General features: G+C 40.4%; 1 protein-coding gene across 1 annotated transcript in view; it reads left to right on the forward strand.

Moving 5' to 3' along the window:
• ano3 (anoctamin 3) overlaps window positions 1-20,071 on the forward strand; it is a 344,977-nt gene that overhangs the window by 317,485 nt on the left and 7,421 nt on the right. Inside the window, exons 23-25 of the mRNA XM_069905103.1 lie at window positions 5,698-5,845; window positions 12,233-12,313; window positions 17,205-17,310. Of these exons, the coding sequence (XP_069761204.1) occupies window positions 5,698-5,845; window positions 12,233-12,313; window positions 17,205-17,310 (335 nt within the window). The remainder of the gene's footprint in view (window positions 1-5,697; window positions 5,846-12,232; window positions 12,314-17,204; window positions 17,311-20,071) is intronic.

A 20,071-nucleotide genomic window follows, 5' to 3' on the forward strand; every position in this document is an offset into this window, starting at 1 on the left:
AAAGCCTGTTTGACTCTGCTTGCAAAACCACATGACTCTCTTAGAACAGCAAACTGCACTCAGACTGTGACACAATGGATCCAATCTTCAAGTCCATTCATCTGTTGCTTTCCAAAACAATAATCCATTACTCCCCAGCATGTCCAATTAACACCTACTTGTGAAGTCCTTCTAAGTATTCTTCAAAGTTTCTGCAAAGGTACTCAGAGCCTGGACTGTCTGGCTTGAGCAGATCTCCAGCGTTTTAAATGAGATCTCTTTTGAAATGTTTGTATCTGTGTGTGGTCTAACTAAAAACCTCACACAATTTATCTCCTTTAAAACATATAATCTGTCACAATATTTTGGGCTAGATTATAAACAAATAAATCTATGTAATAGTGGACAAGTTAGTTGAGCATTGAAAGGCACCTTTTAAATTTTTAACATATTTTCGAAAGGATTTCTCAAATGTGTGGCAATACTGAATAGAAAAATGTTGAAGTTCAGAGTGTACCTAGGAATTTGATAACCTGGCTCAAAGTATGAGTGTTCATGCATTTTGTGCTTAAATAGATTTCTAGAGTTTATTTTCTCTTTCACAAAAGCACCACAGCAGCTTCCATGATAAAACAAATAATGTCTTCATGTAGAACATAGGTTAGGGCACAGCTAGGTATTAAATTTACCTGGATTATTGGTTTGGCCACAATCAGGCTAATGAACGTTACACTAAAGAGTGAATTTAAAAGCAATTGAGAATAGACTGTGGAGATTCACAATGTTGCAAGAATTGTTAGTTATTGCAAAGGCAAGAGATTAAATTCTTATGGCAATTTCCATTCAAACAAACAAAGATTAGAGGAGCTTTAATGTGGCTATTTTTAAAACCGATGAAGAATTTCTTGGGTTGAGCAGGGAAAAGTCTGCTTCCTCAGGCTGGTGGTGCTGGAGTAGGTCGATAATGTGATGATTGAACTATGCAGTTCACAAAGAAGGCCACTGAGCCCATCACTGACTGTGCAAGGATTTTCACTAAAATTCACGGTTTCACATTGACGTGGACAATTTGACTTTTAATGTCTGCACCACCATTCAGTAAGATCTTGGCTGATCTTTCACCTCGACCCACTTTTCCAAATTGACTCTATATCGCGCAATATTCAAATGATGTTAATCTCACCTTGGGTATGCACAGCAACAGAGCCTGAGTGCCTTTTTGGAGGGCAATGATTCCTAAGAGACAAAACTCTGGGTGAAGGAATTATTTCTCATGTCTGTCCTGATAGGCTGATTCTTTCTTTTGAGATTCTGATCTCTAGTTCCCAAACAAGAGAAATACCAACCCCATATGAAGAATGTTCCAAGTCTGCCTAATTTTTTTATATATATATATTTTATTAGCTCAAATGGAAATCATTAAACTGCAGATTTAGGGTTTAATTTTTAATTGAGGGTTACAGCATGGTAACAGGCCCTATTGATCCATGAGCCCATGCCTTCTTGATAAACCAAATAACCTACAAATCTCATACAATTTTTTTTGGAGGGTGGGAGGAAACCTCAGCACCAAGAGGAAACCCACATGGACATGGGGAGAACCTATAAACTCTTCACAGACAGTGTTGAATTCGAACCTGTGTCGCTGGCACTGTAACAGCATTGTGCGAACCACTGTGCTAACGATGCCGCCCAACTATCCTGAACTAGCATTTACTGACTTCTTCAGGATTTTTCACAAATCAGTTGTCCATGACTTGAAATAACACGGGTTGTGGGTGGGAGGGAGTTGGTGTGTGGTGGTTAAACTGAGGCATACAGAGAAGAAAAAGGGTCATGGAGGAGGACACAGATCCTCAGGAAGAAGCTACGTCCATCAGGGTGTTCAGGTACTAATTCTCCTCCCTGAAGAGAGATGGAATATAACACAGTATAATCTGTCCATGCTGCCTGCCTGTATTAGAACACTACAGCACAGAAGAAGACCCCTTCTCCCCTTCTAGTCTAGGCTGTTTTTATGCCTAGTCTCACTGACCTGCACCCAATCCATAGCCCTCCATACCTCTCCCATCCATGTACTAGTCCATATTCTTCTTAAATGTTAAAGTTGAGTCCCCGCATTCACCACCTCAGCTGGCAGCTCATTCCATATTCCCACCACTCTCTGTGTGATGATGTTCCCCTAAACATTTCCCCTTTAATTCTTTTCAAAATATTTTTATTGAGTTTATACATAAATCCTACATACTAAATCTACTAATATAACAAAGTATGCATATCATATACATATCACAAATTAATATAAATGTAATTCAAAATGCTTATCATTTTTGTTTATTTAACATTATTTCTTAAAAATAATTCTAGATAGAGACCAAATAAGTTGCATTATGCAATCTTTTGGACAAGACATGAAGTACTTTCTGTCTAACTTAATGATATGATCTCAGACAACCATAATTAAACCCATAAATAACTAGTTACCTTAAAAAAAAGGAAACAAAAAAGCTAACACTAATCTACACCCTCCCTCTAATCAAGGTTACCTTATATAAAAGAATGTAAAGATGTGGATCAAATAGTGACCTTCAGAAACTAGACAGAGAATTTCCAGAGCATTTGGATTTCTTAATTCTTCCAATCCTGATAGTATTGTACGAATGGGACCTGCATCTTTTCAAATTGAAGCTTTCTATCTTTATTATTGTATCTAATTGTTTCCAAGCTCAAATGTGACATTACATCATGTAACCATTGTGTATGAGTAGGCGACGAGTCAACTTTCCATTTCATTAAAATTGCTCGTCTGGCTATCAATATGATAAAAGTTAAAACTTTCTCTTGAGATGCAAACAGAAGCATATCTGGTTCATGAGAAAAAAACCAAGTCATTTTAAGGGCAAGGTTCTGTTTTGATCTTAATAATCATTGATAAAGATTGAGAAATGTTTTCCCAAAATTTTCCTAAATTGGGACACTCCAAAAGATATGGATCAATTAAGCTTCAAAAAGCTTAATTATTGTACTTCTTACATAATGGATCAACATCTGCATAAAAACAAGATAATTAAAATTTGGACATGTATTCTATGTACCACCTTAAATTGTAATTAACAATGCCATGGATAAAAGATGAATCATTGATCAAGTCCTTTGCTTTTTGATATAGGATTGGAACCTCGTGCTGTCGACTTCCGACACTGTAGAGAATTTAAGGGAAATGGAGTTGAATGTAAAGTGTCCATTTACGCAGATGATCTTTTGCACTTTTTTTCAAATCCTGAGGTTTCTACACCAAATATATTAACTTTGCTTGCCCAATTTGGCCAATTTTCAGGTTATAAATTAAATTTGCACAAGAATGAACTATTACTATTAAAGGGATCTTTTTCAATGTATCCTAATTTCCTGTTCAAAATAGTGGAAGACTAATTTCAATACTTCAGAATTATAATTACGAAGAGTTATAAGCATTTATTGAAAGAAAATTTCTTGGTATTATTTTGTCAGATTAAAGTATTATTATTGGAATGATCACCACTCTGGACATATCAATTCAATTAAAGTGAACATTTTACCTAAATTTCTGTACTTTTTTCAAGCCTTATCAATTTCTATTTGGGAATCTTTCTTTAACTCATTAGACTTGGTTATTTCTTCATATATATTGCAGGGAAAACAGTCACATAAACAAAGCCCATTTTCAAACGACTAAAAGGATCGGGGGATTATCACTTCCAAATTTTTGATTTTATTATTAGGTGATTAATATACATAATTTACTTTTATGATTACATTTTAATAAATTAGTGAATCGCCCTTCTTGAGTAGAAATGGAATTGAAGTTGTCTTAAAAAATCATCTATGTTGGCAATTTTATGTTTCTTTTCACCTTTTTCTTTTTCTATATTGAGAATTATGGGCTCAATTTAGAAACAATTTTGGTAATAACAGTTTTTCTCTTGCTATCCCCTTTCACTCTTAACCCATGCCCTCTGGTTTGTATCTCACCTACCCTCAGTGTAAAATGACTATCTACATTTACTCTGTCTATCCCCCTCATAATTTAAAATACCTCTATCAAATCACCTCTCAGTTTTCTATGCTCCAAAGAATAAACTCCTAACCTGTTTAATCTTTCCCAAAAATTCAGTTCCTGAAGTTGGGAAACATCCTAGTAAATCTTTTCTTCACTCTTTCAATCTTATTGATATTTTTCCTGTAGTTAGGTGACCAAAACTGCACACAATACTCCAAATCTGGCCTCACCAATGTCTTGTATAACTTTACCATAACATCCCAATTCTTATACTCAATACTTTGATTTATGAAGCCCAAAATGCCAAAAGCTCTCTTTACGACCCTATCCACCTGTGACACCATTTTCAAGGAATTGCATATTTGTATTCCCAGGTCCCTCTTTTCTTCCGCACTCCTCTGTACCCTTCCATGCAGTGCTTTCCCCAACCATTACTTCAAGGCCTGGAGAATTTAGGTCCTGCACTACTGCATTTATGTTTTAACCTGAGATGCACAAAATAAATCTATATTGTTAAACCAGGCTGAATTCCATACTGAGAACGTGAGGCTTTTTTTTAAATGTAGATACAGAGTTTGCACATCACTCAGGAAGGGCAGAGGTGTTGATTTTGAATTTTGGAACCATGGAAGTTCCAATTAGATCCACATGGGGAAAGGAAGTACATGCACCACTGCTACAATTCTAAATGTAAGATGCAGATCATCGAATGGTAAAATGGTTCTATGGAATTTAATTAATCCGCTCTATCCAAGAACTAAAATTTGCCTACTTTCTGAAAGTTAATTAAAGTTTTCATGGCATAAGTATTAAAATCTCAGCTGATGCCTCCTATACATGGGTGAAAGGCAAACAAAAAATCAGTCGATGTGTCAGTTTTAAACAGGTTGATGCAATCACTTGCAGTGAATGGGTAGAATTGAGGTTTGGACAAAGAATTCTTCAATGACCAGAATTCTTATCATTAAAGAGGACAAGAATCATTTGGCAATTTATCCATGGTGTTGAGAATAATGGATTTCTTGCATCAGAGAAGACAGCCATTTGTCCTGCCGATTCTGTGATCCACTTTCTCTCCACAACCCTGCAAATTATTTTCTCCCCAAAAAACCTTTAAATTTCACTTTCAAAATCTCTGAGTGGCTCTATTACTGTCAATCTTGCAAGCAAAATTTCCTACAATTTCAACGCATGAAAGCAGGAATGTCTTTTCAAGCCCACCTTTGTCCAGCACTTTGAAGCTATGTCCCCTGGTCCTCAAACGATCAACTAATGCTCATATCACCCCATCTAAACCTATTTTCTATTGTTGCTGCACTTTGAATCATTAAGGTTTGCATACCAATCCCTCACCTCATCATTATTTAAAGAAGAAAGTCTGGACATACTGGAGTTGAGCACAATACTCAAGCGTGTTAGAGAAACATAGCAGGTCACGCATTATCCATAGGAAGTAAAGGGTCATTGTTTCTTAGATAGCATTTGAAAGAAATACATTTTCAAAGTGTGAGAATACTTGGTATTATGAATTAATGATTATCATTCAAAAGAAGTTTATCTCTTCTCAGTACATTATGAGCAACCTTTCTTCTGACTTATTAAAATCTCCCCTTCTAGGTCCAGAGACTTTAGATTTTGCTTTCTTCTTTTTCAAGACTGATTTTGTTTTTCTTTACTAGGAATCTGGTATGGAATCCTGGAAGGAATCGGTGTGCTGGCAGTGATCACCAATGCCTTTGTGATTGCCATCACCTCGGACTACATCCCCCGCTTTGTCTACACATACAAATATGGTCCTTGTGCAGACCAGGGATATGTACAGGAAAAGTACTACAGTTTCTTGTATTTTTATACATGATCAAATCTAAACAGTAAAATCTGCCATGACATAATGTGTGTTGATGAAGGATTCTTGGTTATCTCATTAAAAACAGATCATTTTGTTTGAGACTTGAGCCAGTGGGACTTGTTCACTTGGCAAGTACAAGGGCTACTCAAAAATAATTCAGTATAAAATATCTGTGCTTCATTAAATATGGTTGACTCTAATTAATTCATTTCCTGAAGTTCTAAAGTCAATTTTGATTATCAATATTCTAAGACATTTAAGCATCTCATAATGTGGTGTGTATTTTTGATTGGATGCATGAACATGTCAGGGAGGTGGAGACACCATTAAAAGTGCAATAACTATTCCAGCTGCCCACCGTGAATTTCAATTTCACTTGTAAAAACGTAAAATATTTTGACATATTTATTTTTATCCTCTTCATTTACTCAATCTGTTTGGATTTAAAATTTTAAATGACATGTTTTATTTCCATATTCAATGCACCATTGCTACTTTAAAATGTGTCAGTAAGGTATTGGTAACTTCCTTGGGTTCTACAGTCTAAGAATTGGCAATTTCGTTAGTTGATATATTTCTTTCAATTCATGTCGCCAAAAGAAATGTGTACAAAGTCAAGGTATTTGTTTTAGCTGGTAAGGAAAACATTTAATAAATTGGTAACATGTTTAAAAAGTACAAATGGTTTAAAAAAAAGCACTATATTGTCAATGGAAAACATTATAATAACCCCACAGACCTAAACTGGATGGCCCAGGGAAATGAATAATAAACAGATGGTTGTTGCTTCAGGTGTGATCTCACCAATCGTACCAAGACATCCTTACTCCTGTACTTAAAAACTGCAATGAAGGCTAATTCAGCATTTGATGTTTTAAATGTTCACCGCACTTTCACATTTTCTTTCAGTGACATGTGTACAGGACATCCATTTCCCTTTGTATATTGACATGTCCACATCGATCACTCCCCCTTTCTGTTTTTTTCTATCCAAAGTGACGAACTTCACATTTATCAACATTCTTTTACATCTGCCATGTGCTTAACCACTCACTAAACCTTCATTGAAGCCTTACCAATGACGATCTGTGGCATCTGCCTACCACTCCTCAAAGTTTATTCCTACTCTGTTTTTTGTCCATCAGTCAATTGTCATTCTTTACTAATATAATGCCCCAAACTGTGTTTGCTTGAATTTTATGCTAGGACCTCTTACATGCAACTTTAACACAGGTTCCTAAAAATTCAGAAGCTCTATATCCACAGTTTCTTCCTTGTCTGTTCTACTTTGTACTTGCTCTATTTGTTAAACTTTGGAAACATAAGATCAAATTTAAGTCGATGATTTCCCTTATCCATTATCCACTATGGATTGTGGTCACCAGAAGGAAATCAGGAGAACCTGAACCAGTCCTCATCAAGAGGTCAACAGTGAATAACTTCAAATTCCTGGTGGTCAGCATCTCTGAGGATCTGTCTTGGGGCCTCTATGTCAAGGTAAATCAAAAAGAAGGCTCACCAGTGGCAATGCTACCTAAGGAAGTTCAGAAGGTTTGGTATCTCACCAAAGACTCCTCAAAATTTATGGAGGTGTACCCTGCAGAGCATTCTGTCTGGCTGCATCATTGTCTAGTATGGTGCCAATGCACAGGAAAGAGAAAGAAATTCCAAAGATTTGTTAACTCGGCCAGCAAAGTTACGGACAACAGTCTTCACTCCACCGAGAACATCTCCAAGGTCATACCCTCCTCACTCTCCTACCATCAGGAAGTTGGCATTGGTGGCTGAAGATGCACACCCAGTATCACAAGGACAGCTTCTCTTCTGCCATCAGATTTCTGAATGGGCAATGAACTGCAAAGACTATTTTAAGAGAACTCACTTTCTCAATTTTCTTGCACTATTTATTTATTTTTAAAATGTAATTTGGAGCAATATTTGCACTGTAATGCTGCCACTAAACAACAAATTTTGTGACATAACAATACATTCTGATTCTGGACTGCAACTGTGAGAGGTTGTATGTATCTCCAGTACCCAACAGAATGGACACCAATGCCTGAATAGTTCACGTCAACAGTCTTCTTGCCAGCCTCTCGAGTTTCTTAAGGGTTTGGTGGACATTCTGTGAGCTTCTGCACTCATTGTGTGGGTTATGCTTCCATACTGGTGTTGGAGAATTCCAGAAGTTAAATGTAAAGAAGATGTATGTTCTTCTTATCATATCATATTTGTTTTTGTTGATGAACAATATTCACGAATTGGTGTTGTTTTGATTCCTCCTGCAATGGATGGACCAAAGTGTTCAGTCACTCACTTCATTCGCAGGACTCAAATGTGGCAGCAGTGGCCTATTTTGTCAGGCAGGCTTATTTCGTTGCAGAAGTCATTTGAGGTCTTTCGGCAATCCATTTCACTTCTGCCCAGACAGAAATTTCCTCAGCTTCTTCATTCGCATGCGTTCCAGGGCCAAGAGGAGAGCCAGAGAGATGGCATCTGCACTGGAACGGTTTGGATGGTTGGCAAATTTAAGTGGGTCAAGGCTGGCTGGGAGGCTGGAGCTGATGCGAGCCATGACCTGCCTCTCATAGCATTTCATATCAGTGGTTGGCAGAGCCACAGGTCTGTTGTCATTTGGACCCATTTATGTGCTCTTCTTTGGTACTGGTGGCCTTGAAGCATGCCAGAACTATGACTTGTTGCTGGGAGAGAACAAAGATATCTGTGAATACCTCGACCTGTGACCTGCGCAGGCTCTCGGGACAAATATGCTGAGGTTATCCTGCTTGGGTGTAGCATGATCTGTAAGAGTTGATATGGGTGTCATCCCAGCTGGCTCTCTGTTCAGTGTGAGCATAGGGCATTTTTAGCTGATTGGGCTATCATGCGCTATGCTGTCTGCTTTGTTTGCTACTCTGTGATACCTTGCAAGCTTACCATAGTTGCTACGCATTTCAGTTACTCACTTGAGGTTTCAACCTGATGTGGTCTTGCCTCTTGACTTTTTTTGATGGCCTCGCAGAGTTTGTACTTGGATTTTTTTTTAAAAAGGCAGGTCTTCTGAATTGGATGCCTCTAACCTGGCCTCTAGGAGTGAGTCAAATTCCAGGCTAATCCATGGTTTCCAATTGGTGAACACATTTATCGTCTCCGTGGTCATGCAGTCTTCTACACATCAATGACGTCTCGCTGAACCGTGGGCAGCATGGTTAATGAAGCGGTTAGTGAAATGCATTTACAGCGCCAGTGACCCGGCTTCTAATCCAGTGCTGTCTGCAAGTGTTTTGTACGTTTCCTCCAAGACCTGCCTGGGTTTTCTCCCGTGTGGTAAACCGCTGTTGCATAGAATTGTCTGGTCAGGAATACCTATTGGCCGATTGTGCATGTGGTCCTTCCCTGCAGGCTACTGTATAGAGGTGACTGTTCACAACCCCCTTCTCAGTGTAGGGCAGTCGAACAGTTTGGATGTGCCTATGATCCACTGCAGCAGCAATAAGCAGACATAAACTTGAAGACTGAACAACAGGCTTTATTTGGCTAAAAGTCTCTGCTACCGTAGCGGCTGTGATGGTCGATCCTGAGTGACTGGCTCAGGACTATATCCTGGTTGGGTGATTGACAGCCGGCCGGGTGGAGTTAATCCCCAAAGGGTCTATTCAGGTCAGCTGATTGACAGCCAGCCAGGTGTAGTCTGTCCTCCAGTAGTCTTCCTGCAGGTACAGAGATCAACCCCTGCAGTAGGCTAGCAGTGTATCATCACATTGCCATTCTTCTTAAGTGAATAAAAGCCTATTGGTTTCTCAACAACAGTCTTTCAGGTAATTGATGGTGCATCACCCAGATGCTTCAGTTTCCTCTTACCCCTCAAAAACATGGTAGATTATTTTGGGTATAAATGGGTGGCATGAGTTTTAATGGTCAGAATCTGCTTCAACTATGTTGTAAATAAATACATCTATTAATCTTTGAAGATGGATCAATCTATTGACTCAAAGCAGTCACGTAGGATGTTGTCCATATCCTTGGGCCATCGTTGTATGACTTTCCACAGCAAGCCTTCCCATCTCAGGATCTGCTTGCGCGTGAGTAGCAACAGCCCACATAATTAAAAGCTAGGTCACTTTTTGTGGACCTCAATGAAAAGTCTCCTTTTACACTTGTGTCCCACTAACTCGGCCATTCAGTGTCCCACGATAGGAATGGCATTTGTGCTGTTCACAAAGCAGCCATCCCTGGGGGTTAGGACTGTTCTACCTTCTGTTGTGTTGAAAGGTTCATGAGGTGCAGCAGAAAGCAAGCTCCAAGACTTGATTCACAATTACAAATGTTCTTTATTAGATAAACAGTCAAACAATGAAACAGGGCAACGGCTCTCCCCTTCACGCACGTGCTGACTCACACCTAACCGTGGGACCCGTCAGAGAAGAAAAGGGCACAATGCAGTGGGAGCCAAGAGGGGAGGATTCCTTGAGTGTTAGACTCTGAGGTAAAATGTGCCCTTGCGTCAGGGCTACCCAAGGGGATTTCATAGCTTCCCACCCCAGGACTGTGACACCCTGGCTAGCCTTAGGGAATACAGTGCCCTGTTACCCGCAGTCATCAAGGATAAAGTCCACCATAGTGACCAGGATCTGAGCAGGAACATCGCTGCAAGGAGGAACACCGATAGCACGCTCAGGCTTAAATGGCAGTGACAATGCAAGCTCAGGCATTCAGCCACATTTTTGAATTGGATGATCTGTTTGGGCGTATTTTCATTTGTAAATATTTGCTGACACAAATGGCTTGTTTATAAATCAAGTAGCAAAAAATAATTTTTGCTTCATTTAATGATTCTGTGATAAATCCAGACATTTTTGCTTTTGAAGTAGTTGGCTCTTCTCAAAGACCAACAGCTTGTGCGGGTTGTGCACTTTCAACTAAATTTCTTTGCTCCCTCTCAATGTAATCATCCATGATTGAAGAATCCCTGATGGTTATGCCTGTCCAGAGGCCAAGATGTGGTTTCTCCTATCCAGACTGTCATGCCTCTGATGGGTAGTTCTTTGACAATGAGATGGTACCTGTGGTGTAATGTTTGGACAGTTAGCACAATACTGTTGCAGCGCCAGTGTTTGAATCCCACTGCATCTGTAAGGAGTTTCTACGTTTCCCCCGTGTCTGCGTGAGTTTTTCCTGGGGGCTCCGGTTTCCTCCTACCGTTCTAAACATACTGGGGGTTGTAGGTTAATTTGGGCTCATGGGCTGAAATGGCTTGTTACCTTGCTGTATGTGTAAATTTTTAAATAAAAAAAAACGTATTTACATAAGTGTCATGTAGTCAGATGTTATGGGGTTATTATATATGCACGTAAAATATAAGCACCATGTTTATGTTTCTTGCTATTAGAATTAGAATAAACACCCTCGCTTTAAGCTCCAGTGTCTTTTGGCAGTTATTGTAATGGAGCATACATGGACTCCAATGACCTTGGATATCCCACCCCACCAGTAAGGAAAGTTCTAGGATCAGAGCCATTGCTCATTGACACCAAGTCTGATTTTACACACTATTGAGGTTGCTGTGGAAATAGTGCTGGTTTGGTTGTTAATGAGATGCTTAACGCTTACCTGAGTGACAATAACTTCAATATGCTTATCATAATCATTCAATGATTCTTGAAGCTCAATATGTATGTTCCTGACTTACACTCAATGGGCCAAATTATTTCACTCTGTGCTTTAATTTCCTTGAGATTCTATTCTCTGACTTGTTTCTATCAAAGTTGATCCACCCCGGTGTGGGAGTTACAGCAATAGATTGTAAACATCTGGCCTGACTTTTACATGTGTGTGAAAGAATTCTATTCTATCGAATTTTACATGTACATCATAAAGTGAAGGACTCAATAATAATTTGCTTCTCATTCAAACTTCTGCAGATTCAGTTTGCTCATACCTGACGATAATGCAATCCTGGCCCTGCTCACTGAACAGAAGCCTCCCTGAATTTGAACCTAATTCACTACGATGTTAGCAAGCCACAAATTAAAGCACATTAATAAGGCTTGATGGAACCAGTGTGAAAGATAAATCAACAACATGTGTCTATTGTCTGAGCAGGGATATTCTGTTCCACTGGGAAAAGAAAAATTTAGATTAGGTGAACCTGTATTAATATAAAATAATAATTAAGCAGAAACCTTTCCAGAACCATAGTCTCAAAAGTTTTGTACACCATTCTTGTTTACTGATCTGCTAAAGCAATCGAGAAGTTCAGTGGAAATTGAGTCCATCCTTTTAGGATTTGAAATGTGAATTTGCATGTGTGCTGAGTACAACTTTGTTGGGTATTTTTTACTAAAAGTGTTTAATTTTTTTTTCAGGTGCTTGAAAGGCTATGTAAGTGCCAGCTTGTCCTATTTCAATAAGAGTGACTTTGGGACACATGACACAGGCTTCTGCAGGTGAGCATAATTTTTTTTGGTAGGAGAGGCATTTTTTTTTTCCCTGCTGCATCCGTCAGTGAACTAAATAATACCACTGTGTAAAAGAAAATGGGTCCCAACAAGAAATCAGAACCAACGATTGAGGTTGTTACAACTATTATACAATTACTTCTCCTCATCCCAAACTCCATATCTGGGTTACACTGCCATATCACAAACTGGAAGGATGGTCATGGATTGGGGTGTATGATATGTAGCCCTCAAAAAATGGTTTAAATTTATTTTTAATTTTAGACATACAGCACAGTAAAAGGTCCTTTACACCCAATTAACCTGCAACCCTGTATGTTTTAAAGGGTGGGAGGAAACCGGAGTACCCGGAGGAAACCCACACAGACATGGGGAGAACATACAGACTCCTTGCAGACAGTGCCTGACTCAAACCTGGGCCATTGTGCTGTAACAGAGTTCGCTAATTGCTTCATTAGGGTTACCTGGTCTAAGAACGGTCCTTCTCTGAGTAAGATCCATACAAGATGACCATGGGAAAGCAGAGTGATAACCCTCCCAGAACTGATATTTTACTTCATTTTTGGTCACAAAAACACCAGCAAACAGTTGTAGGCCACTTGGTCCCTCAAGCCTGCCCCTCTGTTCAGTAAGATGATGGCTGATTTATGCAGTCCTTGGCTCCTGTGCCAGTTCCCCTAACCTTTTGAGGGTTGACCTGCTAAAGGTTTATAAAAGCCATGAGAGGCATTGATAGGGTGGGCCAGTACAATCTTTTTCCCAGGGTAAAAGCATCACAAACTCCAACTCCTTCACAGTAAAGACCAGCATACTGTTTGCCACCTTAAATACCTGTCAAACCTTCTGAATTTCATTCACTTGCAATCTGTCCGTACTTAAATTATAACCCATCTCTTTTGATTCCTGTTACCAAACACATAATATCACACTTGCCCCGCATTAAACTCCATTTGCCAGGTTATTGCTCAATCTATCTTGATGCTGATGCAGAATTTTGATGTCCTTCCCACAATTTGGCCTTCCACATGTCTTTCTGTTATCAGAAAACTTGGATCCCTTCTATTTTATTTCTCCCCTCCTCCTGTTCCTAGTCGTACTATTGAAGTCTCTGAATTAAAATTGAACCTGAAAACATCTCAGAACCAGAAATTTATTGTCAGCAACAATGTTTTTGGCAGCATCATAGAGCAAACATTCATATTATAAACAATCTTACAACATTACTATAAAAAAATAAAATTAATAGTAAGATTGGAAAGCAAAATTTCATTGCATCGATTTTGCAAAGCTCTCTTGATCCCTATTTGATTCTCTTTATTTAAAATCACACTTGACACAGGGAGAGGGTTTCAGAGTTAAGATAGGTTATTTCTGTATTATTCTACAACATATTAATCACAAATTTCCTTTACCAATTTTCAACGGCAGAAGATTGGTCAACACAGGCTAGGAAGCTCAAACATGGAGACACTGCTATTACAGCAGCCCCGGGTCCAACCACCCACTCAACTGCCATCAGCTCCGCACAGGTTTTGAACAGCCTGTTCAAGGAGCCAACAGTAGTTTTGGTTTTTTTTTTTAACTACGGGGTCTGCGCCCAAGATGACGCCATCTATAATCGGCAGCAGCCATGAGGGGTTGCAGACTCCAAGGAAGTGGAGGACTGGTGAAGGGGACCAAAAAGAAGGAGACCATCGCCCATTCAAGAAGGAGAAGCAGAGGAGTCGACCCATGGGACAGTGACCACGGCGGTGGACCAGTGAGGTGGCTGAATGGCCCATGCATGCGGCAACTCGAGGTGAGGATCCCACAGAGGCCGTGGGGGCTGCTGGAGTCTGCTGTTGGGGGACTCATGCAGACTGCTGGAGACTGGCTTGAAACTGGCTGAAGGGGTACTAGGAACCTGGAAGCGAGGCGATCCCGAAGGCACTGAAGGGTTCCTGATTGTGTCAGAGGTTCAGATCTGGAGTCCAGGTTGCCAATGGTTTGGACTGGACTGTGTGGCTGCGGAAGCTCTGGAGGCGAATCTACAGACACTTGGTAACTCTGGGGAACTCTGTTTTGCTTCTCTTTCTCTTGACTGTAAGAGGCACCCTAGGCAATTTCTGCCGATGGCAAATCTGTCCGCCTTGCAGCAGGCAAAATCAATTTCATGTAGTATAACTCTGTTTTATTACATGACAATAAATTGAATCTTGATCTTGAATCTTGAAATTTTCTTCTACTGTTGAGGCCAAATGAACTATATGAAAACAAGACCAGATGGAGCTCTGCCTCTGAATGCAGTTCCAGGAGAGCACGCCATGTTACTACTCACAGAGTGGAAAATAATGTTTTGCCCAGCAAATCTAATAAACCCTAAACCTGATGTACATGAAAAGGTTGGAATAAAGTAGAAAAAGGTCTCTTTTCCCATCATCATTTTCATTTGGGGGGACTAAAGAAAATGAGGTAGGCAATATTTGTATTTGCATTTATTCATTAAATAAAATGATGGCATTTGAAAGGAGGAGAATGAAGAAAACTGGAAAATATATTTTAATTGTATTCAATGAGCTAATGATATGGGCAGATTTTTGAGTCCGATTAATTAACAAGCATTAAAGAAGATGAATAGAGGGTTTTTATTTCCACAAACTGATTCATTTAGAAAAGGGTAACATTACTCTGGAGGATTTGTCTTTGTTCTGTAATTTGATTACATACAGCTTCCCCATGACTCCGCATTGCCTTTTAGTTTAAAAGATCTCCATTAATTCTTGGCAACAACTTTCAGAATAAACTCATTTCAATATTTCCTCCCCAATTAATGATCTGATTATCAGTTCTCTGTAAAGTGGCTGGAAATGAGAGCTCAGTGTTACTGTGAATTAGTGTTCCAGTGCACAATAACCCAACATTTTATAGAAAAGAAAGATTATTCACAGTTAAACTGGGAAATTTGAGTTTCAGTTAAGTGCATCACTTCAGAACCTGCTTTAGAACACAGCACAGTACAGGCTTTTCAGCCCCTGATGTTGTGCCTACCCATATATTCTTTACAGTACTAAACCTACCCTAACCCATAATCCTCTATTTTTCTTTCATCCATGTGCCCATCTAAGAGCCTTTTAAATGCCCCTTATGTTTCAGCCTCCACCACCATCCCTGGCAAGGCATTCCAGGCATCCACAACTCTTGTTTTTTTAAAAATCTTCCCTCCCTTAATTTTATTCATAAGTCCTTTGGTGTTTTCTATTCCTGCCCTAGGAAACACATGCTGGCCTCTCATCTTTCTACACCCCAAAGAGAAAAGTTCCACCTCTGCTAACCTTGCCTCTGAAGAATTGTTTTTGAATCCAGGCAACATCCTGGTAATTCACCTCTGCACCTTCTCCATAGCTTCCACATCCTTCCTATAAAGAGGTGACCAGAACTGAACACAATACTCTTAAATGTGTTCTTACCAAAGATTTGTAGAGTGGCAACTTGACCTCCCTACTCCTGAACTCAATTCCCCTATTAATGAAACCCAGCATCCCATAGGTCTTTTTAACTATCCAATCAATCTGTGCAGTGAGCTTGAGGGATGTATGGATTTGAACCCCAAGCTCCCTCTGTTCATCCACACTCCTAAGTAACTGACCATTAACCTTGCACTCAGCCTTCTGGTTTGTCCTTCCAAAATGCATCACCTCACATTTATCTGCCACTTTTTTGTCCAACTCCTCATCCTGTCTATATCCTCTTGTAACCTTCAACAGTAGATGAAGCCTTCAGCTTCATCCACAACTCCTCCAACCATCACGTCATCCACAAACTTACTGACCCATCTTCTCTCCTCTTCACCAGGCCATTTATAAAAATCACAAAGAGGAGGGGTCCCTGAATAGATCCTTGTGGCACTCCACTAGTCACCGACCTCCAGCAAGAATACTTTCCTTCCACTATTACTTCCTGTTTTCTTTCTGCATGCCAATTTTTTATCCACACACTCAAGGTTCCACTGATCCCATACCTCATGACTTCCTGGATGAGTCTCTTGTGAGGAACCTTGTCAAATGCCTTGCTAAAATCCATGTAGATCACATCTACAGCTCTACCTTCATCAATTTTTTGTTACCTCCTCAAAAAACTCAAGTAGACTCATGAGGTACCACCTTCCCTTCACAAAGCCATGCTGACTATCCTTGAATAGACTGTACTCCTCCAAATCCTCATAGATCCTATTCTTAAGAATCTTCACCAATAGTTTGGACACCACTGACGCAAGACTCATTGGCCTATAATTCCCAGGATTCTCTCTATTACAGTACCTTTTTTAAACAAGGGGTCTACATTTGCCATTCTCCAATCTGGCTGCTCCCCCTATGGCTAAAGAGAATTCAAAGATCGTAGCTACTGTCCCAGCTACCTCTTCTCTCACTTCCCACAGCAACCTGGGGTATATCACGCCCAGCCCTGGAAACTTATCAATCTTGATGTTTTTAAGAAGATCCAACACTTCCTCTTCCTTAATCTCCACATTGTCCAGCGCACAGGCCAGTTCAATTTTGACCGCACCCTGATCAAGGTCCATTTCTCTTGTGAATACCTCCTCTGCCTTTAGGCACATGGTGCCTCCTTTATCATTTCACTTTCTTTGTTCTGCTTCAGCTATCAGGTGACCGTTGCAAATTATTCAGCTTTCTATGTTTAATTCTGGCCTCCTTCTCATGAAAGCAGGGCCACGATGTGTGGGAGTTAGCAAGGGTAGGTTTAATTGCTTAAAAAGCAGAGACCTAACTTGGGTTGCCCAGAATTCAAAGCACAAACATACATGCTCTAATCTACCCTCATCAGTCACCATTGTTGACATTTGCAAAAAGATTTGTGTTTCCATCCACCTTTTAACTTGCAGGTACAGAGACTACAGGGCTCCTCCATGGGATCGCAACCGATATGAGGTCACCTTACAATTCTGGCATGTCTTAGCTGCACGTTTGGCTTTCATCATCGTGTTTGAGGTCAGTTTTGCAGTTTCCCTCCTTACATGCCTTCACCATGTAACAGGGATGATTTCGAGGAAATTATATGAATTATTATGTTAATGTACATTTCTCTGGAAGTAGGATATGGTTGGTGAGCATTGAAGAACAGGATAACTTTGAATCCACACTTTCCTAGCATTTTATCACTGTTACCTTCCTCATCTAACATCATCAGCAGATATTTTCCTTTTAAATTTATCAGCCTATTAGCGTGAAGGCCAGCTTTTATTGCCCATCCTCAATTGTCCTTCGAAGGAGATGATGAACCACCTTACACTGAAACAGTCTTTCTGCAAAAGGTTCTTCAATGTTTCCAACTCAGCACGGGGTATGACTTGGAGTCGGTGTTTTATGTGCCAGTTAACCTTCTGTTCCTTGGCGATTGAAGACTCAGATTTGGAAGCCGTTGTCAAAGTTGTGTCGGTGAGTAACTGCAGTGTAATTTTGTGGATGGCATACCCTGGAATAGAGTGTACCATGGTGAAGGCAAAACATGTTGAAGGTAGTGGCCGGGGGGAATATTGAAAAACTGGAGTGTAGTTAAACAAGAAAGTCTGCAGATGTCGGGGTCGATTGCAATAGATAAATGGCTGGAGAAGCTCAGCAGGTCACATAACATCCATACAAATTAAAGAGTAACCGATGTTTTGGAACCTGAGCACCTTGTCAGATATATGCAAAACCAGGTAGGTGCCTAAATATTAAAAAAAACTAGGTTCGGAATGTGAAATAATCAGTTGAAAGAAGATCATTCGCATTGCTAAGTAATTGCTGACACCATCTACTTCAACAAAGCGTCCTGTTGAAAATTTGTCATTGTCAATATCCCATCAATGAAATTGCAATTTATAAAATAGTAATCAGTTACTATTGGTATGTAATTCCATCAGTGCCTGGAAAAATCTAAGCAATACCTCGTGTCTAGGAGCTGATTGGGAAGTAACATTTTATCCTTTTTAGTTTGAATCTGTTTTGCACCTCAGGCAGTGGCCCTGGTTTCCGTAATTTTTGTTGTGACTCTCATTGTTCAATGAATCTTTGCCCACACCTTTACAGTGTCACTTATATTTAAAATAAGCTGGGATTCCTCAATAAGACTGGCGCGAACTTGGACAAAGTTTTATGAGTTTGGGTTTTTAATTTGATTGCCATTTGCTGGCAGTGGCTTTTCCAAAATGGTATTTACAAATCAGGGAATTATGCTTTCTCATGTTTCCCAACAGGTTGATGGTAAAGTGATAATTGAACTCAAATCTCCTCAGTGCATGTATTCATATTGCAAATGATTAAGTGTACTGAGTGAGTGATGGAGATTCATGACAAAATAGTTGTAACATGAACATTGATTTTTCTAACATTAGGTAAAACCTACTCATCTGGTTCCATGGTTTTCATTTCTACCTTTCCTCCTACTGCACTTTTATTTTTTTCCCTTTCATTCCCCCTCCCCACCCAATTTGTAGCGCTATCAATTAGACGCAACAGGCCAGAAGTCAAGATGAACTATAAACTCACAGTCATATCTTACATGCTGTTGGCCTGATTCCAAGGCAGTAATGAAGGAGTACCGCCTTTATTAGGGATCTGGAGGGGAGAGATTACAGAATCGGAGGCAGGCCAACCAATTCAGTGACTGCATTCGGTCCATCACCCTCTGGAAGACTCCATTCGGGACTCCTAAAGGGACACAGAGGAAATGGTAGAGGCGGCCTCTGCCTCAGATGCCATGTATGGTCTGCCCTCCAGGTGGATCAGGAGCTGGTAATAGGCCAACTTGGGGTCAATGGTAGAGAAGACCCGGTATTGGGCAATCTCTTGTACCATGTCAGCTATGCGGGGGAGGGGGAGGCATCCAAGAGGGTGAACTGATTGATGGTCTGGCTGTCGTCTCTGACCATCCCTTCCTGTGCTTCTCTCCGCTCTTTACCACCACCACCTATGCTCTCCAAGGGCTGGTGCTGGACTCTATGATGCCCTCTGCCAGGAGTCGCTTAACCTTACCCTTGATAAAGGCTCTGTCGCCAGGACTGTATCACCTGCTCTTAGTTGCCATTGCCTTACAGTTAAGGGTGAGGTTTTCGAACGGGAGGTGGGAACTGGAGGGTAGATAGACTGCAGGGTGGTAGTCGAGTCACTGATTGGCTGTGTTCGGGGAAAATAGGTGGTTTAAAGGTTGGTTATTATGGACAGTGAGGAGGGAAGGGGTGGAGCCCATCATATTTCATCAGAACACTTTTAAGTTGGCACTGGAAGTCAAGCCCAGTATGACTGGTACACAGAGTTGTGGCATCACGGGCAATTTAAAATTCTTATACTTGCTGCCACCCAAGGTTAGCGTTACTGTGCAGCTCCCTCGAATTTTGGTCGAACGGGGACTTGAAGGCCAACGAGATTTTACATTTGTCTGGGGTCACTGTGAGGGAACATCGCTGTACAGTATTCGGGCATATGAAACTCTCGGTGCTCCCCGTGTCAAACAAGCAGTTCGTGATGCAGCCATTTACCTCAATGCCCGTGCTAGACTTCACTAATTGGTGTGGGGTGCTCTGAACCAGAATGACGATGCTAGCATCCATTCGTTGTCTGCTCACTGCTACTGTATGTGCGCATTGGCTGCTTCCGAGATGTCCAACCTGAAGATGGCTGCCCCCATGGTTTGGATGCGGTCACTGCCGGAAGTGACGTCAACCCTGGCTGTCATGCTTGTGCCCCCACTATGCTGTTTCTGCTACTGAAA

Source organism: Narcine bancroftii, chromosome 1, assembly GCF_036971445.1.
Source record: "Narcine bancroftii isolate sNarBan1 chromosome 1, sNarBan1.hap1, whole genome shotgun sequence".
Classification (NCBI taxonomy): Eukaryota; Metazoa; Chordata; class Chondrichthyes; order Torpediniformes; family Narcinidae; genus Narcine; species Narcine bancroftii.